The following is a 17,485-nucleotide window of genomic DNA, read 5'->3' as shown; positions in this document are numbered from 1 at the left end:
ACCGCCAAAAAGCAATCCACAATGTCTCGTTCTAGTTCCGAAGCTGAATACCGTGCTCTTGCCACCACAGCCGCTGAAATTCATTGGTTTTGCTATCTTTTCTGTGAACTAGGCATTCCGCTTCGTACTCTACCTTGCATTTTCGTCGACAATGTCTCTTCCCTTCACATGGCAGCCAACCAGGTTTTTCATGCGCATACTCGTCACATAAAGATTGACTACCACTTTGTTCGAGAGCTTCTCACCCACGGTGTCCTTCAAACTCAACACATCTCCTCTCATCATCAAATCGCTGATATCTTCACCAAAGGACTTTCACGAGATCGATTCTCTTTCCTTGCTTCCAAGCTCAATCTACACTTTGTTCCGTTTCGCTTGAGGGGGGATGACAAGAGTATTGAATCCACCACAAATCTCTCCACCACATCTGCTGTCTAAACGTAATCCCACCATTCTCTCTATATTGTTTTATGTAAATAATCAAGAGTTATTAGTTACCTTTTATGTTGTACAAAGTCAACTACAGGCTTGTATATATCTTGTATCAATATGATAAACAAAATCAAGGAATTTATTCATAATACAGAACTGCTTCTTTCTGTCACTATCTATTTCTCTATAGTTGTTGTAGGCCCCGACGGCGCAACCGAGGATGTTTTCGACAGCCATGAAAAAGGCGAACAGCGCGTTGGAATTTCGCATTCTGTTCGGGTCGGATCCCGAGATGTCGACGAGGAGGGCCCTGCATGGCCCTTGCAGCGTGTTGTTGGTGACATCGAGGATCCAGAAACCGACCACGAAGACGGAGACGGCACAGGGCTTGGTGGCCTTCTCAAGGGAGTCACCGGTGAAGTGTCCAAGTTCAGCAGCGTAGCAAATGAGGAAAACGGTTGCATTAAAAAAAAACCATAAAGAAGCTGTCCTTTTTCCTGAACCGCCAAGCCTAAAACAGGTTGAAAGTCCTAGGATGGATACTAACTTAATCTATAAATTTCAACTTAACACTAATGCAAATTATGGTTTAAATTAATCAGTTATGCAAACATAATCCTACACAAATATTCAGCACGAATATAAAGAGCACACACACGATGTAGGATTTAACGAGGCAAAACCCACCACTGGGAAAATCCTCGGGCTACCAAGCCAGGAAGCACTAAGAAAGAAACAATACATAAAGACTTACAAAACTCATCAACTAGACACTCATACCAGTTGGCAGCTTTGTCTCCGCGCTTTGCTACTCGATCTTTCTTCAGTCTTCGAGTTGAAGTGGCACGGCACTAACGCAGCCGTCAATCACCTTTCCCTCGAACTTTGCAAGATGCTAACTCGATCATGCAGAATGTTTATATGATGAAGTGTTTGTTTGAAAAACAATCAATTACGAAAATCACAAGGCACATTTCCATAATTGATTTTCAATTTAAAACCTCAAAGAAATCAGCATGAAAAGTAATATTTTCTCTTAAAAACCCATGCTGTTGGAACCACAAGATAACAGCAGTATTCAAATTATTTTTCCACGCACAAAAAACCAAAGCTGGTGCTTCTAAAAATTCTTTTCAATGAAATCAGTTTTCATGCATATATGGCTCAACTTTTTCACATTCCTGACTTCCCATATATATACAAAAAGCATCGGCCCTTTATCTGATAAGAACTACAATGCAATCCATGTAGTTTTATAATTCTACCAACATGCAATCAGATAACTCCCATGCAAACAGATAAGTCCTACCGACATGCAAACACCTAAGTTTGAAAACACGGTTTGAAAAACTGGTTTGATAACACGGTTTGATAGACGGGATAATTCATTCTAGAAAAGTAAAACACACAAGGATAAAAGTCCTAACCCAAATACAATAACATGATATAGATTAATGTACTTGGATGCATGCATGCAAACGTACCTGGATGAGTATCGCGTTTCGGTAACATCTTTGCATCGAAAGTGTGAGAAACCTCCCTAGACTAAAACTATTACAATTGTAAATATGTAACAAGTCTAAGCTATTACAGACTCAGGCATTTTGTCAGGGATTGCCAATTTTACCCTAACACAGGTCAATGGCGGCATTACACCTCAAAACATGACAACTAAAACTTTACTCATGATAAATATAATTATAAAATATGGAACTCATTTCGCTTTCGTTAGTAATCAACAACATACACAGGATTTTAATTTCCAAATAAGAGACGAGTCAACTCTAAAACTGAGAGTTGAGACGACCTTATACTTGCTCGTATCTTGATATTTAGCTTTTTTTTTTTTTCTTTTAATGTAACGCCCACACAACACTTACTTGTAAGTGCATGCAAAGTCCTTTCTACCATTTTTCACTGAATTAATGGATATAAGCACCGCAGATGAACTTTGGATAAAATGTTATCCTATCATGTTAATCGTTGGTGTATTTTGAGAGAGCAAGGGAGGAGCATGAACTTTGGATTATTAATTGAATATTCTGTACATATTAGCTACTAAGGAAAGCTATAAACCAGCATCTTTTCTTTCTACACAAATTTAACTTACATTGATCAAAATACACTTCTCACCCTACATTTGACATTCAAAACGGCCATGACTTCTCTCGTTTTTTAGCACCTATGCCCGCTTCCATAACATCGCCACCGCCATGACAACGAGCACACGACAAAGACAAATGCCGCAGATGAACCTACTAGACATACATAGACAAGAACCACTTCGCCTGTGCATTCAAATACTTCGAATTGTGTCCACCCGATCAATGACATCCAGTGCTTTGCTCTTGTCGAAATCAAATTCAATGATGGGAACGGATGGCCTCCTGATTGGAAATGGATCCTTCCTACGTTCACTTGTCAGGGAGTGGTTGCTACGTTCACTTTGTATACTTCCAATACTAACCCTCGATTGGTTGACGAGATGGTGAAGCCACACCACCAGTTCAAGAATGTAAGCATCGGTTCTATTTTTATCAGCATGGTGCAGTGTCTCAATCCTCAGCAAGTCAGTTTGACCAGCAGGTTTCCGGTTCATCCCAGACCTAAAGAATTGCAACTAATAAAATTAAGAAAATATGTAATCACTACAGTTAAGAGGGATAAAAGAAAAACTAAAGAAGCTTTACTTGGTTGTGTTAGTGGCAATGGGAACTAGCCACCTCAACGTTTTCTCCATTTCAGCTTTAATTTCAGCGATTGTATGCTGCCAAAAAGAGAAAAAGAAAAAAAAAGCTTTTGATGATAAGTTACAATCTTGAATGAATTTAAATTTTGAGATTTTTGTTTATCTATTACACAGATTTTAAATTTAAACTCATCTCTTGTTAATTAATAAGATAGTAAACACCACCCTCAAACATCACCATCACTTGATGGTGGTGAGGAAAAATATTGACTTTTTTTTTTTTTATTCACACATCTATTGAAACATGTACTTGTTGGCCCACAATGTATTTTAACTGTTAAAATATAAAATAAAATTTAAAGAGTGTTGAAAAGTGGAGTGAAGCAACAACCATTTAGGAGATAATAAAATTGCCACTTAAATTAGCAAATGATATTTTGAAAAATAGAATTTGCTAAATGCTTTAAGAGCCAAAGTCTGAATTGTTTTAATAGGGCATAACAGTGTCAATCCTATCATGTTAATTGTTATTGTATTCTGAGAGAGCAGTGGAGAAGCATGAACTTTGGATTATTAATTGAATATTCTGCACATACTAGCCACTAAGGAAAGTATAAAACCAGCATCCTTTCCATCTACAGAAATTTAACTTACATTGATCAAAATACATTTCTCATCCTACATTTTGACATTCAAAACGGCCATGACTTCTCTCGTTTCTCAGCATCCATGCCCGCTTCCATGACATCGCCACCGCCACAACAAAGAGCACACGACAGGGACAAATGCCGCAGATGAACGTACAAGACATACAGACACAAGAACCACTTTGCCTGTGCATTCAAATACTTCGAATTGTGTCCATCCGATCAATGACATCCAGTGCTTTGCTCCGGTCGAAATCGAAGTTAATGATAGGAACGGAGGATGGCCTCCTGATTGGAAATGGATCCTTCCTGCGTTCACTTTGTTGTGATTTGGATCTTATCTGGTAAATTGATGAAGAAGAATAAAACAAAATGGACAATAAAATGAAGGAGTCGAAATGATTGAAGCTCTCTGCAGAAATCTAGCAGAGCATATTCTATTTCTTCTCTCTGCAAAAAATGCACACACACAGTGCTTACATTACTGTTGGAATCCAAGATGGGTTCTCTCTCATTACAAATCAATCTCAACCCTTCATCTAGCTAGTTGCTAGGATTACAAAACCTGGCAATATTTGCATTACTTCTATATACCTTCTCACTTGGTATTTTAACATAAGTGCATACACATTAATATCACAACTTATTCCTAATCAGCTATAGACTTATAATTCAACACACTTGTCGGGGAGTGGTTGCTACTCTTGCTCAGCCGGTTATGCTTGCTGAACCTGGTCCTTGAGGTGTCAAATTCTTGACTCTTACTAATCCCCGGCGTCAGTTTTCTCTTACTTACATATCGAAGCATTTCTTGGTCTTCAACTGTTAATATGGGTGATGAGCAGTTGGTTTTGTTCATACATAACTGAATTGCCTTCTGGTTGGGGGAGCAAAGAGGGGATTTAACAGGAGATCTAATTCCACAGTTTCCAACCCTCGTTTGGTTAACGAGATGGTGAAGCCACACCACCAGTTCAAGAATGTAAGACTCGGTTCCATGTTTATCAGCATGGTGCAGTGTCTCAATCCTCAGCAAGTCAGTTTGACCAGCAGGTTTTCGGTTCATCACCGACCTAATGCATTACAACTAATAAAATTAAGAAAAAATCGGGAAATCACAAGTAAATGGAAGGCAATCTGCAATTAAGAACTCACCCAGTGTTTGCCCATTCTCCAACCCAGCCAAAGCCATGATGAGCTCTACATAAAACCGCATTGCAAAGAGTAATCAGTAAACAGAATTGAAGAAAAATGAGAGAGTTGTGAAAATAAACATTGTCATAAATGAAGAATGTGGCCACCAAAAAGATTGGATGATATGTTAAACCACTCCAGTCAAGGGGGATAAAAGAAAAACAAATGAAGCTTTACTTGGTTGTGTTAGTGGCAATGGGAACTAGCCACCGCAACTTTTTCTCCATTTCAGCTTTAATTTCAGCGATTGTATGCTGCGAAAAGAAAAAGCATTCGAAGATAAGTTATAGATCAGTACATGCATGGGCATACAAATATGAGCTTACTTTGTAGTAGTACAATACAATGTAGGTGAGTTGTTAATAATTCCACTTGTTAAATAAAACTATAGATACCTCTTCCTTCAACTGAAATGACTGTAGTTTTGAGCGGAAAGCTGATTTCACACCAGGCGGGAGCCCCTGATATAAAGTATCCCGTGTGTTTGAAGGCACAGAACTTGATCGAGACACCTGGTTACATTCAAACATTAACTCAGAGGTCATGGCCCAAGTGATCTGATATAAAGCATAAAACTCCCATTTATCAAGCAACATAAACATAACATTTGATTGAAGGAGAATGATTATTGTGCTTTAACATAAAATGGGAAACTTCCTGTCATAGACCAGGTAACTACTATAACCTGCTAATTGCTAGTTATGCTATACACAACTGAAGAAAAGCTAATACACATACATTGTCCGAACATCCTACATTTATGGAATCCAACTCACAGAAATCAGAACCCAATACTTTACCACCACGCTTGAAATCTCCCAGGCACAGGACTGCTCATTAAAAAAATAGTCTAGAGGTAGCAAAAACTTTAAAAGAACAGTTCGGAGAGAAACAGAGAAGGATTTTGGCACTTAAGAATAAGAGGTTGCATAACCCCACAGAAATATGTTTACCAAACTGACCTGGATACAACCCACTCTCACACTCAAAGTCAGTTGCTCCACACTAATATAACCCCCATAATAAACACATTGAAGCCTAAAAAGGTATTGAAACTTAAAAACCTGCTAGCTTACAGTAAAAACAAACTGTATTTTCACCACCGTATTAAGTAGTTCACTGACAATACAAAATACTTGTTTATACTGAAGTAAAAGAAAAGAAAAGAAAAAATATTATCACAAAGGTTGAAAATTTAGGAAATGAATATAACAACATCAACTCACAAGAAGATCAATTTGAGTGATAATATTTGCATAATGCAAGGCAAGACCAGCAGACCCCAACTTTTTGTGATTGTTCTGAGAACCTTTCACAGGTTTTTCAGTATCTGCACGACCACAAAATTCACACAAAGTCACTTAATAATTGAACACTATGATTAACTTCTAAACAATTGTTATGCACAATTGAATATTACAAGAGATAAACAATACATGTAGAGATATATTACAAGAGACGTTAACTTTAATTTGGAGATGTTATCTTTACCAGATTGGAGTGGTTCCAATACCATACCATATATCAACTACACTTAAATTTGGGAATTGTTATTAGCACTCCAAAATTTAGAAAGAAAAACACTTGTGATGAGTGCACAATGAGAACTTTGGAGTGCCAATAACAATTCCCTTAAATTTTTATACTAATTCAAGAATGCCAACTTTTTAGCAGTCAGGTGCAAATTTGTTTTGTAAGTATTAAATTTAATCAAAAACAAGAAATAGCCATTATCTTTCTCAGCCTCCTGTCCTACTCCCAACTGTCCAAGCAGACTTCGAATACCAACAACAACAACAACAACAACAACAAAGCCTTTTCCCACTAAGTGGGGTCGGCTATATGAATCCTAGAACGCCATTGCGCTCGGTTTTGTGTCATGCCCTCCGTTAGATCCAAGTACTCTAAGTCTTTTCTTAGAGTCTCTTCCAAAGTTTTCCTAGGTCTTCCTCTACCCCTTCGGCCCTGAACCTCTGTCCCGTAGTCACATCTTCGAACCGGAGCGTCAGTCGGCCTTCTTTGCACATGTCCAAATCACCAGAGCCGATTTTCTCTCATCTTTCCTACAATTTCGGCTACTCCTACTTTACCTCGGATATCCTCATTCCCAATCTTATCCTTTCTCGTGTGCCCACACATCCCACGAAGCATCCTCATCTCCGCTACACCCATTTTGTGTACGTGTTGATGCTTCACCACCCAACATTCTCTGCCATACAACATCGCTGGCCTTATTGCCGTCCTATAAAATTTTCCCTTGAGCTTCAGTGGCCTACGACGGTCACACAACACGCCGGATGCACTCTTTCCATCCAGCTCGTATTCTATGGTTGAGATCTCCATCTAATTCTCCGTTCTCTTGCAAGATAGATCCTAGGTAACGAAAACGGTCGCTTTTTGTGATCTTCGCTAGATTGCTCCGGTCATTAGTGTGGATAAGTATATAAATGGATAGAGATAGGAAAGCAAACACAAGATGTACGTGGTTCACCCAGATTGGCTGCGTCCACGGAATAGAAGAGTTCTCATTAATTGGGAAGGGTTTACACAAGTACATAGGTTCAAGCTCTCCTTTAGTGAGTACGAGTGAATGATTTAGTACAAATGACATTAGGAAATATTGTGGGAGAATGATCTCGTAATCACGAAACTTCTAAGTATCGGAGTGTGGTGTCGTCTTGACTTGCCTTATCTGTCTCATAGGTAGATGTGGCATCTTCTCTGGAAGTACTCTTCCTCCATCCAGGGGTGGTATCTTTAACTGGTGGAGATGCACAAGGTAATGTATCAATTTCATTTGAAGCTTACTTGTAGTTTCAGGCTTGGTCAAGCGCGATACAAACCATGTAGTAGGAGTCCCCCAAGTCGTCGAGCTAGGGGGTCTGCTGAAAGCGTTGACAGACAAGGTAAGCAATCAGAGCTCCGACTGATTGTTCACCTTCTCCCCATCTTGCAGCAGCATGAAGGATAAAGAGAAGAAAAATGAGAAGAGATGATATGAGATACTTTTGCTTTTGAAGAAGTAACTTTCCACAGGCTTATTCTTGAACTGAGCTGGAGGGTTTTCTGGTTTCCTCCAGAGTATAAGGCCGACTGAAGAATTTGAGGGTCAAAACAAGTCCATCAAATCTAGAGTACGTTCCACCCTGCTGATATGGGATACTTTTGCTTTTGACAGAGTAATGGATGTATCGGCACGTGTGCTGTTACGCTTGTCTCCACATGCTTCCTTGTATCCTTCGCACTTGCCCTATCTGTTCCTCAAGCAGATGCGGAATCTTCCCTGGAAACATAAGATGATGAAGATGAGTACTCGAGAGCAATGCCAGGTAAGTAATCAGGTAAGGGGTTCCAGGCAGTCAGTTCCTGGCTGGAAGCTTGATTCCAAGTGCTGACTGATTGCTCTCTTTCTCCTTGTCTTGCAGGTAAAAACAAGGCCAAAAGAAAAAACAGGGAAAAAGCATGATATGGGATACTCTTGCTTTTAACCCTGATGATATGAGATATTCTTGCTCTAGTATAGCTTGTTTGCAGAGGTATTATCGGGGGGAAAGAAAGCTGAATATTTCGAAAGGCTTTGTTGGGAGTGCCCTCTCAGATATGATGAAGGGTTGAGCATTTTTGCAGGTCTGCCTGTCCGTTGGGGATGGAGGTCGACATATATAGGCGTCTCCCTAACAACAAGTAGTAATGCTATTCCTTTACCCTGCTTGGTCATAGCACGGTAGTGGGAGCTGCCAGTTTCACATGTTTTAACTCTGTCAGAGCACTTTGAAAAAGTGGTCTGTGGTATCTGGCTCTCGAGATTCGAAGAACGATGCCTCTTCGATTTTTGAGAAAGCAATTATGCTGGGGGTCTGACTCTCGAGATTCGGAGAGCAGTGTCTCTTCGATTTTTGAGGAAGTAATCATGTTGGGAGTCTGGCTCTCGAGATTCGGAAGACGGTGCCTCTTCGATTTTGGAGCAAGCAATCTTGTTGGGAGTGTTGTCTCGAATGTGAGTAAAGGTTGGACATGTTTGCTAGTCTACCTTGCCACGAAGCACAAAGGTTGACACACAGGGACTTTCCAATTATCCAGCAATGGTACTGTTCCTTTACCCTCTCTTCGATTTTGAGAAAGTAGTCATGTTGGGAGTCTGGCTCTCGAGATTCGGAGGACGGTGCCTCTTCGATTTTGGAGCAAGCAATCTTGTTGGGACTGTTTTCTCGAATGTGAGTAAAGGTTGGGCATGTTTGCTAGTCTACCTTGCCACGAAGCACAGAGGTTGACACACAGGGACTTTCCAATTATCCAGCAGTGGTACTGTTCCTTTACCCTTGTGGGTAATAATATGGTAGCTAGACCTTCAAAATTTATGTGTCTAAACTTTGTTAGTGCCGTTTCTTTGCTATTCTTTTACCTTTCTTGGTCAGAGCGATGTAGTGGGAGCTGCAAGCTTCACGTGCTCAACTTTGGCAGAGAACTTTGGCAAAGTGATCTGTGGTACCCATGAGTTATTGTTGCGTGTGGGAAGTGGGTGATTGAACAGTAAGATTCATGTGCTTTCTACTTCACCAGAAGTCTTCGACAGAATGCCCATAATTTCTGCAAAGCTGAGTGTGCGTGTGACAGGTGCTGACAAGGCTAGAAAAGTAGGTGCCTCTTCGATTTCTGAGATCGGCCCTCGTGGTCTCTGAGCAGCCCAGCTTTTGAGAAAGCGAGCGCCTCTTCGATTGATTCGGAGAATGGTGCCTCACCGATTTTTGAGAAAGCAATCATGCTGGGGGTCTGGCTCTCGAGATTCGGGGAGCAGTCTCTTCGATTTTTGAGAAAGTAATCATGTTGGGAGAGTGGCTCTCGAGATTCGGAGGGCGGTGCCTCTTCGATTTTGGAGCAAGCAATCTTGTTGGGAGTGTTTTCTCGAATGTGAGTAAAGGTTGGGCATGTTTGCTAGTCTACCTTGCCACGAAGCACAGAGGTTGACACACAGGGACTTTCCAATTATCCAGCAATGGTACTGTTCCTTTACCCTCTCTTCGATTTTTAAGAAAGTAGTCATGTTGGGAGTCTGGCTCTTTAGATTCGGAGGACGGTGCCTCTTCGATTTTGGAGCAAGCAATCTTATTGGGAGTGTTTTCTCGAATGTGAGTAAAGGTTGGGCATGTTTGCTAGTCTACCTTGCCACGAAGCACAGAGGTTGACATACATGGACTTTCCAATTATCCAGCAGTGGTACTGTTCCTTTACCCTTGTGGGTAATAATATGGTAGCTAGACCTTCAAAATTTATGGGTCTAAACTTTGTTAGTGCTGTTTCTTTGCTATTCTTTTACCCTTCTTGGTCAGAGCGATGTAGTGGGAGCTGCAAGCTTCACGTGCTCAACTTTGGCAGAGAACTTTGGCAAAGTTATCTGTGGTACCCATGAGCTTATTGTTGCGTGTGGGAAGTGGGTGATTGAACAGTAAGATTCATGTGTTTTCTACTTCCCCAGAAGTCTTTGACAGAATGCCCATAATTTCCGCAAAGCTGAGTGTGCGTGTGACAGGTGCTGACAAGGCTGGAAAAGTAGGTGCCTCTTCGATTTCTGAGATCGGCCCTCGTGGTCTCTAGGGAGCCCAGCTTTTGAGAAAGCGAGCGCCTTTTCGATTTCTGAGATCGGCCTTCGTGGTCTTTGAGCAGCCCAACTTTTGAGAAAGCAAACGGCTCTTCGATTTCTGAGATCAACCCTCGTGATCTCTAAGCAGCCCAACTTTTGAGAAAGCAAACGCCTCTTCGATTTCTGAGCAGGCGCCTCTTTGATTTCTGAAGCTCCGTCGAGTGCAGATTTTTATAGAGGCTGGCATTAAGTTCCAAAGCACACTTGAATCTCCACCAGTAGAAGCTTCATTCTTGCACTTCTAAGATCTTGATTTGTCCGACCTCTTCTCTCTTCAACACCTTTGAAAATGTCTGGCCCCTCCGACCGTCGTTTTGACTTGAACCTTGTTGAAGAGGCAGCCCCGCCTTCTCCAGACAACATATGGCGCCCATCCTTTGTCTCCCCAACTGGTCCTCTTACCGTTGGGGATTCCGTGATGAAGAATGATATGACCGCTGCGGTGGTGGCCAGGAACCTTCTCACTCCCAAAGATAACAGACTACTTTCCAAACGGTCTGATGAGTTAGCTGTTAAGGATTCGCTGGCTCTCAGTGTTCAGTGTGCAGGTTCTGTGTCTAATATGGCCCAACGCCTATTTGCTCGAACCCGCCAAGTTGAATCATTGGCGGCTGAAGTAATGAGTCTCAAACAGGAGATTAGAGGGCTCAAGCATGAGAATAAACAGTTGCACCGGCTCGCACATGACTATGCTACAAACATGAAGAGGAAGCTTGACCAGATGAAGGAAACTGATGGTCAGGTTTTACTTGATCATCAGAGATTTGTGGGTTTGTTCCAAAGGCATTTATTGCCTTCGTCTTCTGGGGCTGTACCGCGTAATGAAGCTCCAAATGATCAACCTCTGATGCCTCCTCCTTCTAGGGTTTTGTCCAGTACTGAGGCTCCAAATGATCCCCCTCCGGTGCCTTCTCTTTCTGGGGCTCTACCGACTGCTGAGACTTCTCCTAAGCAACCTTTGTGAAGGCTCCCTCTTGTGTGTTTATTTTGACTCATGTATATGTACATATTTGTAGCTTATCGGGGATATCAATAAATAAGCTTTCCTTCATTTCAACGTATTGTGTTAAATACACCAAAGCCTTCTTCGCTAAGTTCTTTGAATTTGCTTTTGTTGAAGCTTGTATGTTGAAGCTTTCTGAGTGGAGCATGTAGGTTGGGGTAGTGTTCCCTTAATTTCCCGAGTGAGGAAAACTTCTTGGTTGGAGACTTGGAAAATCCAAGTCACTGAGTGGGATCGGCTATATGAATCTTAGAACGCCATTGTGCTCGATCCTGTGTCATGTCCTTCGTTAGATCCAAGTACTCTAAGTCTTTTCTTAGAGTCTCTTCCAAAGTTTTCCTAGGTCTTCCTCTACCCCTTCGGCCCTGAACCTCTGTCCCATAGTCGCATCTTCTAATCGGAGCGTCAGTAGGCCTTCTTTGCACATGTCCAAACCACCGTAACCGATTTTCTCTCATCTTTCCTTCAATTTCGGTTACTCCTACTTTACCCCGGATATCCTCATTCCTAATCTTATCCTTTCTCGTGTGCCCACACATCCAACGAAGCATCCTCATCTCCGCTACACCCATTTTGTGTACGTGTTGATGTTTCACCGCCCAACTTTTGACGCATACCTGCATTTCCAAATGCTTCATGAATCTCCATATGTAAGAAATGAACAACATCGACAAGTTTCTCCATGACCTGTAAATAAGAGATATAAGGATAGTTGTAGAACTTCAAGGGAAATTCTATTGGCACAGTGCACCCACGATCATCGTTCAACAACCCAGAACTTAAGCACAAGACATAGAATTCACACATCCTAGAATATTCTCAAAATGTCATAATAAAAAGAACAATCTTTTTATTTCTTCAGAACCAAAAAATTTAAATCAAATAAAAGTAAAGGTCCCCTCCCTATCGCTGGCTTTGTTTGTTTATTTTTTTCTTTTCTCCAAAAAACCAATTAAGTAATTTGTTTTCCTCGAGTGGTTTAGGCTTTAATGTCTTTTTATGACATCCCTTCTAGAAATTCGGAAGAAGAGTACTTTAAAATACATGGGTGCATTCTCTAGCTGCAAATTGAAGCTTCCAAAGTTTTATTATGTGACTAACAAATATATACCCCACTTTTGTGTGCTGCATTTGATCAACAGAAAGTTATTCTCAGTTGCACCTAAGTGAGATACACAAATAGAAATACTAACTTGCTACCTCTTCCAAAATTTGGGACCAAAGTGATTTTTTCTTCAAACTTCTCACATGCTTCCTTTGACTCTTCAACTCTGCTCTCAAGATTGCAAGGCTATCTCCTACACGTGACAAGAATATACAGGCACAATAAACCAAAATTACCTTCAAGCGACTCTAATCATTTCATTGCTAACAAAACAATAAATTGAAGGAAATCAAAATTTCAAAAATATGGAAGGTTTTGTAGGACACGTTGAGATGAGGCCAACTGTCGGTATTAAAGGTTTATTGGCTTAGACCAACAATGGAAGAACATTTGAGTCCCCCGGCATGGCATTATAAAGGTACAAACAAAGAAAAAATCCGGAAATACCAAAATAGTAACAATTAAAAAATTACATAATCAACAAACTTCAGAACAAGTATTAGCATGGCATCATTATTAGATATGAGAACTGCCAAAACAGACCATGGAAAAATCTACAGTTCCACACACATACAAACACATAGAAAGTATATTGATGTACTCCTCTCTTTATGATACTCAGTCATCAACTAAAAAAAAGACTGGATAAATACAAAACAGAATAACTTTATTAACCTACAAGACCAAAATATAGAGATAAATTTTCATATGACATTGTAAAGGAAATACAAGATGCAAGTTACCTCTTTGGGTAGTACTTGAGTTGTCTTCCTCTTGAAGCTTCCGCCGATAATCTTGTTCAAATCTGTCCAAGGCATGTAACTCATGATATAATTCCTGTAACCAAGAAAAAGGTTTGCTTTCATTCAGTAAAGTTCTTGGGAACAACATATGCCCAGCAGTTGCAGTAACATTTTTTAACACCACCAATTCTTGTTTACTAAATTTTAAAGTTATCGTTCAGTAAAGTTCTAAGGAACAACATATGCCCAGCAGTTGCAGTAACATTTTTTAACGCCACCAATGCTTGTTTAATGATTCTGCAACACGAAAGAGTGCTAAATCCTAAATGCAGAACAGAAAATTTGATTGTCTTGCTTGAAAGCCCTTCAACTGAATAAGGACTACAACAAAGCTAAGCAACGTTTTGAGTAATTAACTGGAATCTTCATATGGATAGATGATTGACCAAATATTTGGTACTTCAAGCAACAAAACCTATTATACTTAGAATACAGCTGACAAAATATAAAAATAAGGAAAGTTATCAACTTTTAATGCTACAGAAACAAAGAAACGAAGAGAAACAGCCTCTTTGATCCATAATATGAAGCATTTTAATTCAGTTTCATTTGATATCCTAGTTATAGAATTCAACCATGTCAGACAAGAAAGCACATAGCTTGAGGAGGGAACCTCATTTAAGATAACTATAAACAATAAAGTAAAACTAATCCAATGACATTCTTATGCCAATTGTGTTTCCCAGTGGAAAGGAGATATTAAAAATATTATTATTTTTGTCTTCAACATGTGCATGCTGTTACAGAAACTTCTAAGGTAAGTCACTAATGGACACAACTGCTACTAGAGGTTGCATTCTCTATAGGTGTACTTACAGCTGTATTTAGAACTAACGTCATCAATTGCTGCATCACTGTCTCTGCATCTTCCTTCAATTGCCTCTGTGGTGTAATTTCTGAACCCAACCTAACATTTGGGAGATAGCACAGGTGTCAGTGTCAGAACATCGTCTAAGGAGTTAAACAGACATGAGGAAAATATCAAATTTCTTGATAGATTTACTTTTCAAAATAGCGATCCAGATTATGCCACTGAGGATCTTTACAACGATTTCCAAAACGCACTACTTCTCCCGAGAAAACTTTGAGCTCTTCTCTGCCACAATTTTACCACAAAATATTATTTCTCCAACCTTCATGTACAATTATTCAAGATATAAACACATGTTAAGAAACAAAAATAGTAATAGCTTGTTCTGATCATCCGAAAATTATACAAGGAATTTTCAATTATTAACCTCTTGTCAGCAGCAGCAATTCTCAGGAGTTCATCCATATCTCTTGATATTAAATTCTGTACCCCTTCTGATGGAAGCACAACCCCTTTTAGATATTTGATGTTATCCTTAGAAAGGGACTGCATTAAATTTGAACCCTTAACAACTGTGTTTGCGACTTCAAAAGCCAAAATTGAAATTTTATTCCCTTTTGTTGTCACCCCTGAGGTAAAACCACTGCTTGGATTCAAATTCGTCATGCTACTACCAAGGGTGTCCAATACTTCCACTGCCTTCCCAAGGCCAGCAGTACCAGCCCTGCCCAGAAGGGAGCTTACTTCTGATACCTATAACAAGAGAACAATAAGAATAGGAATTAAATAACGGACAAACTGATATGATAATGATGGTAAATAGTTAAAAATAACTTTAAAAGGGAAGATTCCTATAAGAGTTGCATCCCCTGAAAAGGATTTTCACATACAAATGGGAACATCTTTCTGTGAAGCTCTTGATCTGTGTATAAAAGCCCTCCAATCGGGAACCACAAAAAAATCCAAGTATCTGATTCTATTCCACAAAGCTTTAACCCTCTCCCCTCATCAGTAAAAAAAACCTTCTACTTTTCTGCATTCACACTACCCAAGAGTCAAGACACAGCCTTTGTTCAACACCTCCATAAAACTACAGCCTTTATCCCTTCCCCAAAAGCCCATAATTGTATTCTTCTCACTAAATAGCGTGGTAGATACTGGAATAGCCTACCTCAAACACCTCCTTTATACTTCCTTCCTTACTTTCTAATAACGTGTTCTAAATATTTGTTCAACCAAAAGACACTCTACGAAAAGCCCTGGTAATTCCTGAAACAATGTTCCTGTTTAAAGTATTTGACTTCTATTATCACCAAGTCCAGTCAACTCCCTCAATCCAAACGAAGTGGGAGAAACACACGGACAAACTTTTCTTCTAGTCCAAGTTTCACACTAGTATTTCTATGTCAACCCCAATTAAAGGTCAACTTAATACGCAATAACTCATAAACTGGCGTCTTTGAACAGCTTGTCACCCTCATTTTCTGATGACTACACTTTTAGTGTAACAGTTCCATCCCAACTCGCTACGAACAATTTGTGGTTCCAAAGGTATAGAAACTAAAAATTAACATTAAAAAGTCAGGATTACCTTTGCCACAGCCTGCTTAGACTTGTTAGATCTATTTTTGTGCGATAAGGTCCTCGACAAGTGAGGAATCCCGTCGTTGACATCATCTGTAATGAGCCCATAAGATACCATATTATTTGTTTCTGGCAACATAAACGGGTCTCGCAATTGTTTATCCACGCCTTCACTAACTGGGGATGGAGTCGAATTGGAATTCAATTTCGGGGGCAGACAACGAGATCCATTACTATGATGACCATTAGCAGTAGGAAGGCCTCCATTGGGGGCATTATTTACATTGACATCGTCTACAGTCGATCTCCTCCCCTTGGAGCACATCCCACCCATTGTGTTGATAAGCCACAACGTATTTTTCATACAAAATCCAAGACAAGAACTTGAAGCCTTTTCAAGAGTTAAAGCCAACCCAACTCCGGACGACTATTCCTATCGATAAAAATGCACAAGATTGAAGCAACCAGTGGCGAAATCCGAATCATCCTCAACGAGTTATAAAACAAGAATGACCAGCTCCAAAGCGGTGAAATAAGTAATACAGATATCCGGGTTCAACATACATTACAAAACCAATTCTGATCACTTTTGGAGTTCCAATCCATCAACTCTGGATCACAGAAGCTGCAAAATAAAGAAATTAGCCATAACCCATCAATCAGAAACATTCGTAACCAACATTAAACTACAACGAGGATGGAATCTGCAAAGAACAGAAAAACCCCACATCCAAAAATTAGATAAATTGCGATATTTGAGATTTTACAAATAGATACAAAGCAAACCAAGCAATAGTGGTTAGAAATTGTACAAGTTAGAGAGAGAGAGAGAGAAGAGGGGAGGGGACTTACAGCTGGATCTGTGAGAAGATGGGAGAGATTCTGTACTGCAATACTTTTGAATAGGTTAAGAAACAGAGATGGTGATAGGAATGGAAAGATGGGTTTTTTATTTGCTTTTTTTCAGTACATGCAAAGGGAGGTACAGCAAAAATGAAACTAACGAAGAGCAGAGGGAGAACTAGAAAAACCCAGCAAAAAGCAAAAGAGCAGCAGTGAGTGAGAGGCAGTCTTTGCATTCTCTCTCTCTCTCTCTCTCTCTCCCTCCCTCCCCTTATTCTCTCTCTAGGTTTGGTCAGTGGAGACTCTGGGCCTGGCACAAACAGTCTCTTTCTTTCCCGTTTGAGGAGAAAGTGAAGGTAGTCAAAACGCAAAGTCACCAACCGGACTGCTCAATCTTATGTATTTTGCTCAATTTATTTGCACCCAACAAAAATAAAACAGCAATTCACCATTTACCCTCGTAGTGAAAAAAATATTATGTTTTTATATGACAGTATAAGTTCAAATACCGTCGATAAATAATCTAATATATAATTTATTAATGTTATCGTTCGACTCATAAAATAAAAATAAAACAAAATTAACCGGTAATTTTCAACTTAATCATTAGCATTTGACAAAAAAAGAGTCCTAACGATTAAGCTTCGGTTGGCACTCAACTTTTCTAATAGACTTGGCCCACCAACAGAAATGGATCTATTTTTATTAAAAATACGATACAAATGTGATATATAAT

At 39.8% G+C, this 17,485-nt stretch overlaps 1 protein-coding gene across 4 annotated transcripts; it reads right to left on the bottom strand.

The window, feature by feature from the left end:
• Positions 1–4,170: 4,170 nt before the first annotated feature.
• Positions 4,171–17,091, bottom strand: LOC126591831 (protein PSK SIMULATOR 1-like). 4 transcript variants are annotated; one of them, XM_050257545.1, is made up of 13 exons: positions 16,759–17,091; positions 15,914–16,610; positions 14,750–15,075; positions 14,515–14,607; positions 14,328–14,418; positions 13,452–13,545; positions 12,804–12,901; positions 12,221–12,290; positions 6,189–6,292; positions 5,359–5,474; positions 5,140–5,220; positions 4,924–4,968; positions 4,171–4,841 (listed from the first exon to the last, which is right to left on the bottom strand). In XM_050257545.1, the coding sequence occupies exons 2-13, from the start codon at positions 16,268–16,270 to the stop codon at positions 4,418–4,420; spliced, it is 1,899 nt and encodes a 632-aa protein (XP_050113502.1). In that variant the 5' UTR covers positions 16,271–16,610; positions 16,759–17,091; the 3' UTR covers positions 4,171–4,417. The 4 variants fall into 4 exon arrangements, with proteins under 4 accessions (XP_050113502.1, XP_050113503.1, XP_050113501.1 ...); XM_050257546.1 differs by having other exon boundaries at positions 5,140–5,216; positions 5,358–5,474; positions 15,914–16,531; XM_050257544.1 differs by having other exon boundaries at positions 15,914–16,531.
• Positions 17,092–17,485: the final 394 nt, after the last annotated feature.

This window comes from Malus sylvestris, chromosome 12 (genome assembly GCF_916048215.2).
Source record: "Malus sylvestris chromosome 12, drMalSylv7.2, whole genome shotgun sequence".
Classification (NCBI taxonomy): domain Eukaryota; kingdom Viridiplantae; phylum Streptophyta; class Magnoliopsida; order Rosales; family Rosaceae; genus Malus; species Malus sylvestris.
The sequence above is the reverse complement of the archived record's forward strand: the minus strand, read 5'-3'. Positions and strand labels throughout refer to the sequence as shown.

Bases quoted from the DNA above. Each gene is read 5' to 3' on its own strand.
- LOC126591831 (XM_050257545.1), bottom strand. From the start codon at position 16,270: ATGAAAAATACGTTGTGGCTTATCAACACAATGGGTGGGATGTGCTCC. The intron at 12,902-13,451 runs GTAACTTGCATC...TGTCACGTGTAG, and splicing joins CTCAAGTACTACCCAAAGAG to GAGATAGCCTTGCAATCTTG. The intron at 6,293-12,220 runs GTATGCGTCAAA...GTGGTCGTGCAG, and splicing joins TGAAGCATTTGGAAATGCAG to ATACTGAAAAACCTGTGAAA.